General features: G+C 33.7%; 1 protein-coding gene across 5 annotated transcripts in view; it reads right to left on the bottom strand.

Moving 5' to 3' along the window:
- Positions 1-211: 211 nt before the first annotated feature.
- LOC124422129 (ecdysone-induced protein 78C) overlaps positions 212-7,500 on the bottom strand; it is a 77,766-nt gene continuing 70,477 nt past the window's right edge. For 4 of the 5 annotated variants that reach the window (XM_046958169.1, XM_046958165.1, XM_046958167.1 and 1 more), the window contains 5 exons: positions 5,051-5,192; positions 3,496-3,914; positions 2,659-2,976; positions 2,100-2,499; positions 212-1,917 (listed from right to left, as the gene is read on the bottom strand). In XM_046958169.1, the coding sequence (XP_046814125.1) occupies positions 2,104-2,499; positions 2,659-2,976; positions 3,496-3,914; positions 5,051-5,192 (1,275 nt within the window). In that variant the 3' untranslated portion in view covers positions 212-1,917; positions 2,100-2,103. The remainder of the gene's footprint in view (positions 1,918-2,099; positions 2,500-2,658; positions 2,977-3,495; positions 3,915-5,050; positions 5,193-7,500) is intronic. The other variant, XM_046958168.1, reaches the window with a different exon arrangement.

Here is a 7,500-nt window from a genome sequence, read left to right as displayed (position 1 = left end):
TATTTATAATAATTACATATTGATACGCATTATATCCTAGTCATTGTCAGAGAGTTATTTATTAGTGTTCAAAGTTCGAAGAGTTGAATGCGCTCACCTCAGGGCTCTGCTGCTTTATTTTTATAAAAACCAATATCTCAGATTGTGGATGGATAGTTTCTGGCTCGGCGGTTATCTCGTCATAGATAAATGTGCTATTGTTTCGTATGTATATTTTTTTTCTTTTTTTTTTTTTTTTAAATGATTCTTTACCTGCTCGAGCAATCGTGTATATAATATTTCACGAAAAGACATTAGGAATAAAATGATTCTAAATGTTCGGCTGTTTGACGGAATACCCTGAAGTAAGCCAGCACGATATATATGTATATATATATACACACACATATATATATATATATGTATATATATATATATATAAAGATAATTCACACTATTCTACTTGTCAAGTAATAAAAATAGAGATTGCATAGATTGAGATTCGTAGCAGATTACTTTGAGCGGTACGCCCTATATAGAATATCCTTTCGAGTCTTATAACGTGAGATTCATTCATTCTTTGCGTTTAATATGAATTCATTCTTTTAGGATAATTCATAGCTGCGCTTGCGCGACTGTTTCACCGGAGTATTTCGTACTTTAGCGTACTTCAATACGAGTAACAAACGTTTATATTGCCGTCTAGTTACACACGTCAACTTTGAAATCTTTAAAGACAAAAGGTTAATCAAGAAAACGTAGAAGAGATTTTCTTTTTTTTCTTTTTTCTTTTTTCCTTTTTTTTTTCCTTTTTTTTGTTTCTTTTTAGACGACTTTATGATTCCATCTTCGATATGTCTATGAATTTGGTGTTTCGTTCGCCGGTGTTTCGCGGAATAAAATTTTACAAATATGTACTAATATCGCGATATTTCGTTATCCTTAAGGTCTAACGTTTCCCTTTGTCGTCAAAACTTTCAAAGTCCTTATTATACGCTAAAATTCTTAAAACTTTGAGAAGAACACCGATCGGACTCCGAAAGCTTACCCGCGGACTTGATTGCATTATCTTTTCTTCTTCCCTTTTTTTTTTTTTATTCTTTTCTTTCCTTTTTTTTTCCTTTTTTTTCTTTTTCTTTGTGCTTTCCTCGCATGTCGAATGCAAAAACGTACAAACTTTCGAATCACTTATTGCGACGATGGCATACACGATAATAACTTTAACGCGAAATATCATACCGACATATTGAGTATTTAATTGCGCTCCCAAGGGCGAAATATCGAGTCATTACAATATGTATCGTCAAAGGTACAACTTCTTTTTTTTTTCTCTCTTTATACTTTGAATTCAAACGATCCCCATCTTCCTTCTTCATTCTATCATTTCTCAGTGACGTAACGAAGCGTTACGCGGATTTAGCATATAACCTTTGTATATGTATTGCTTGTACTTCCACTTTAAAACGCCTTTCTCGCCATCGAAACGATTCCCATAAAATCACGAATAAAATGCGATTTATATATACATTATCTTTGTTCCAATATATATATATATATACATATATATATATATATATATATATATATATATATATATATATATATATCCATCGCGATAAAGCGACGCAAATAATTTTCATTCTCATATATGTATGGCCCATACCGAGAATGGTTTTGCTTTTATTGCTAATCCGTACCCTCCGTTAAAAAGAAAAGACCAGGAGGATCCTTTTGAAAGATGGTCTGGTCCATCTTGATTCAGATGTGGAAAATCGATGATTTCCGTTCGATCGTATCTCATCGTACCAACGATACGTCATTGTCGTCTACCAGCGAAATCGAGAACGTTTCCTGAATTTTCTATTTGTGCGATGAGCGCTGGAAAGTTAGTATTATCCCGGCAGGAATTATGTGCCCGTGCCGTTTCGATATACGGTCCTGAAACATACCAATTAAATATTTTTCTCTTCTCTCACGTAAAAAAAAAAAAAAAATAAAAAAAAAACAAAAAAAAATATATATATATATACGTATATATTTTTAATATCAATATCGAAAGGGAAGAGATGTCAATAAGAATTGCAACTTTATTTGCATAGAAAAAAGAGCAACGTATATACCTCTTCATTGTAGGTCTTCCTCGCACTTGGGAATGTCGAAGATCTCGGCGAAGAGAGGTGGCAGCTTCAGCTTCGTCCAGTTTCTCCTAAACCAATCTAAAAGATTTGCGTGCCTTGCACCAAGCGCCCTGAGTTCCGGTATCCTCTGTGAAACTCCAGATATGCTGGCACAGCCAGATGCCGAGGTTGCTTCTCCACCGGTGCCATTGTGATTTCTTGAAGTTTGGACTCTGAGAGCTTCCAAAAGACGATCCTGAAGCCTCTGGACCGCTTTAACGTCGTTAAGACCAGCCCTTTCTCCTAGAAGCACTGCACCCGAAAAGAGACCTAACTCGGCGTCTGTCAGTTGATGAGCGTTTAAAGATGATGTGAATTGCATCAAGGCGGCCACGAAGTCGGGCTAAATTTTATCAAAATTTGGAAAGAAAAAAAAAGAAAAAAAAGAAATCGTAAGATCAATAAATATCATTTGAGTATGAGCATTTGTAAAATTATTATTAGATTTATGAGATGGATAATAATCGTAGGGAAGAAAAAAGTAATGTAGTAAAAGCGTTACCTCATACATGAGTTCCATTTGTTGCCTGGTGATATATGTACCATCCTCGAAGGTCATCGAGCTATCGGTAGTCATCTTGGAAATGTGACTGAGCCAGACCTCGAAGAAGCCAACCTTTATAAGAATGAGTTGATCGTCCTGCGAGAGATCGCAGAATCCTGGAACCCTCTTGGCAAATTCTACCACCCTTTGTACCGACGGTGTGACCCTAGTCGCGAATTGTTGCCACAGCCAAATTCTCTGCGATTCAACGGTCTCCGCAGTCGAGGAGGCTGCCTCTGGATCTTCTGGGCTGGCCGGCTGCGAAGAATCACTCGCCTAATCAGCAGGATTACAAAAGAAACACGCATTGCTGCCAATTCCAGCAAAGGATGTCAAAACTTTTGTACTATAATAATTCAACTAATAGGTATCTATGATTAGATACTATTCTCATAGAAACAGCTTGAAGAGGAAATTGTATTAACGTATTTTTAGATTTGAATTAGAAAAATGATCAAAAAAAAAGAAAGAAAGAAAAAAAAAAAAGATACGATAGAGGACGTATATTTCAATCGACAACTTTAACCTATCGCGTATTCAAGAGAAAAAGATTATTAAAAATTGTCAAAGGCCACTCTCAAAATCAGGTTACACTTGGCGTCCTCCAATATTTGATCTGCCACTGATAATTCTTTTAAGCATATCCACACAAGAAGATCGATACGTCGGACTCATTAAACATTGAACGATGGAGTACCTCGTTAACGAGTACAGAGCTCTTATTTGTTATATTACATCCCCGTTTGCAGGGAAGGCAAAAGCAATGGTCTCTAGGAGATCTGTTAAGTGTCTCACCGGTATTATCATGGGCTTTCGTATAAGACCCCTCGTAGATTCCTCAGTAAAACCGCAATGCGCGTGATGCGCTTGCGACACTTGAAGGATAACATCGTAGACTGCCAACTGCTTAACGTCCGTGTCGGATTGATCAGCTTCAGCGACCGCTGATGGAGGTATTCTTGGCATGGCGTTGCCTCCTTGTCCGTTATTGTTATTATTATTATTATTATTATTATTTTGACTGCTTGTGTTGTTATTGTTGTTATTATTATTATTGTTATTGTTATTGTTGTTATTGCCAGTGCCAGCGGAAGACGTGAGCTGTTGCACGCCAGTTGTAGTCGTCGATGTGGTCGTCGTCGATGTGGTCGTAGGTACGGAATCTTCGGGGCCTCGTTCTCGCGAACGTTTCGGCACTCTGCCGTATCTGACAGCTGTACAATATATTATATATTTAACATTTATTTTATTATTATTATTATTAATATTATTATTATTATTACTATTATTATTATTATTATTATTATTATTATTATTATTATTATATTTGCTTTCAGACGAAACACGAAATTTCGATTATAGAAGGGTAATGAGTAATGACCGTAGAACGGTATATGATATATGATATATTTGATTACTTCGTGGGTGGCCGCTAATGGATGTTAATTTTCAAATAAAAGCAAAGAGAGAATACGCGATAATCGACGATAAAAGCTTTTCGCGATACGACAATATATATATATATATATATATATATATATATATATATATATATATATATATATATATATCGATGCACGAAAATCGACATACATTTATATTTGTTATATTTCTATTTCCATGAAAAACAACACTGATTCGCATAAGCTTATTACGTTCAGGAAAAAGGGAACGTGAAGTTTCGACTTAAGCGTCATTTGCACATGTATGTTGCTCGATAGAACTTTGACGTTTAATTATGCACGTAACTTTTCTCTCTCTCTCTCTCTCTCTCTCTCTCTCTCTCCCACCACATTTACTTTACCACTCGTTGCTGCCGGCCAACGGAAGCTCGTAGAGTATGGTTGACGTCGCGTTGAGATGAGTTTCCGTACTTGAATTTCTAGTTTTCTAATCTAACGATATACATATCTAACATGATAATGAATGATGTCGCTTTATAATAGCAGATTTGAAATAGATCTTTTCTTATCTTTTATATTTTTTAATCGAATGAAAATCAGTAATAAAAACGTCCTTCGATTTATCTTACTCTTATTAAAATGTAACCTTGAAATTAATCTACCGTGAAATTAAAAAAGATATTGAATAAGAAATATATTTTTTAGGATTAAAACATTGAAATTATCTGAAGAATATAATTCGTATTATTTTTTGAAAAGAAAAGAAAAGAAAAGTAAAAGAAAAGAAAAGATAGAGCTCTCGAAATTTTTCTACAATTATATCCAATATAAAACTGGTAACAACTTTGATTAGTAGAATTATAGTTAATCCATGATATCATTATTCTGACGTACGATAATTATCTATAGGAAAGCGGTTTGATTATTTGATCTTATCTCATACTTACAATCCCTGGACATGCCGACAGCTAGGCACTTCTTGAATCTGCAATACTGGCAGCGATTCCGATTTAATCTGATCACCAGACACTTGCCGTCCCTCAGGCACCTATATTCTATCTGCTTTTGTATGCTTCTTCTGAAGAATCCCTATGGATGAAAAACAAGTCTTAAACTGGATAAATCGGATATCATTATAGAGAAATTATTGGAGATCGACGAACAGGAATTTAACGAAGAAAAATATCTATGATGGTTTTGATCTAATATCTATCCATTATCATTTAAAAATTTATAATATAATGAATGATACGTAATGTCTATAGATTTAAATATAAATATAAATCTTAAAAGCACGTACTATATTTCACGGTACTTTCTTTTTCCTTGATTATTCGACCACGACTCGAGAATAAAAACTGAATTATGCATTGTATCATTTATCATTAACCCAAACGAGAATGGGGATAATGTCATCATGTCAGACAAAAAAAAAAAAAAAAAAGAAAAAAAAGAAAAAAAGAAAGAAAAATCAAAGAAAGAAAAGAAAAGGAAAAAGGTCATATTGCAGAGAAAGAGTTTATTCAATGCATCGAGATACCAATTCTTGAATATTTCTTTTTACGATTGATCATAAATTTTAACAGGATCCGTGATAGAATTCACTTCCTCCGAAGAGTTTCAGTTCGATATTAAACGTAGTAGTTCAAGTAATCTGGAGTTTGCCTGATCGAATCGGAAATGGAAAGAACATTGGCATCTTCCAGTATAGAGAACGGATGAAAATTAATTAGACGAGATTCGTTTCCTAGTTGCTTCAGAAGATGGAAGTAGTCAAATGACATACGTAAGCACAAATACGTCCCCGCACACGCACATGTATGTATTAAAAAAAAATCTAATAAAATATTAAAGTGTACTTAAGTAGATATATACTTAGATATGTAAAAGTAGATAAAATTTATTTTCTTAAAAATAATTTAACTATTTGTAGAAGTATTATATTTACATTTGTCATTTGAAAGAAATTATTCTACCGAGTGTGAAGGATATTCGAAATAAAGCTCGTTAGAATTTAAATTAGGGATTCACGATTTAAAAAGACTATCCCCCGACGATGACCCAGTTTCATATTATTAATTCGAGAGTGAAAATTAGTTGAATCTTATCTCAGTTAATTCATTTTTATGGATATTAAAATATTCCAGAAAGGGAAGAAAAGAAAAGAGAGAGAGAGAGAGAGAGAGAGAGAGAGAAGAAAATATATGAAATGTATGAAGTTTTGCATTTGTTACGAATCGTTAATAATTGGGAAACAAAATGGGAACTGTTTGTTTAAATAAAAAATAAATGAAAAGAACTTAATGAGCAGAGAAATAACATTTGACATTTTCAAAGATAAATTATAACAAAATGTTCGATATTAAAACGCAATGATAGATGAATGAAATAATGAGAAATCGTGCGGATATGTCGTTTCCTTTTTCGATTTGAAAACTGAGATCCTCTGTCTATTAACATTGGTATCAATTAATTAAGAGTAAGCATTGGTAATGGTTCGACTGCATTGCTGATGCGTATCCCACGTCCGATATCCTGCAGAGCGCATGGAATATCATGAAACAGCTGCCTGTAATATAGTTCCCCATTCGTGGCAAAAATCAATACTTATGTCACACGCCGTATCAACGTGCGCGTCTATTAAAAGCGCTAAAGAAAATAATAAAATAGAAATGATTCGTCGGTATTGAATGAGGAATGATGAAACATCGTATTTCATACGATCGTTTGTCATTAAAATGATCGAAAATGTAATGTTCGTTCTAAAAGAAAATCTCGAAAGAAAAATGCAAAAGTAAAGAAAGAAAAAAAGGGAAGGAAAAAAATGAATATCAGAGTAACGCGAAGGTAATAATAAATTTAAAAAGTGAATTATTTCTTACAAAATTCACACACATTGTTAAGTAAAAAAAAAAAAAAAAAAAGAAAAAAAAAGTCGATGGAGAATGAACACGCGAGATTGGGAACGGTGACTAAGTAAGAACAGTCGCGAAGCTAATATATTTACGTTTTATCGTTTCGTTTAAGAGCAATTCGTTTCAAGTACTTTCGTTCATTGAAATATATGACATGAGCTATAAAATCGATCGAAAGTTTGAAAAAATTTAATCACGTACGAGAAGACTTGTGTTAACGATTAAATGTATAGACGCGAGTGAAAGGTTTAAAAATTATTAATAATTATTTTACTATAATTTTCGTTCCAGTAGGAAAAGAGAAAAAAAAATAAAAAGAAATAAAAACTCGATGCGACAGGTTGCATAATAATCTAAGTGTACGATTTCTTCCGTGAAGAGAGTAGCAGTCATATATATATATATATATACATAGGACTGGTTGGGCATGTCGATCGAATGTGACGGGAGTCGCCAGTAGTAAAAGCATCGAGTGGTCGGAC

This window comes from Vespa crabro, chromosome 2 (assembly GCF_910589235.1).
Source record: "Vespa crabro chromosome 2, iyVesCrab1.2, whole genome shotgun sequence".
In the NCBI taxonomy this organism is placed as follows: Eukaryota; Metazoa; Arthropoda; class Insecta; order Hymenoptera; family Vespidae; genus Vespa; species Vespa crabro.
The sequence above is the reverse complement of the archived record's forward strand: the minus strand, read 5'-3'. Positions and strand labels throughout refer to the sequence as shown.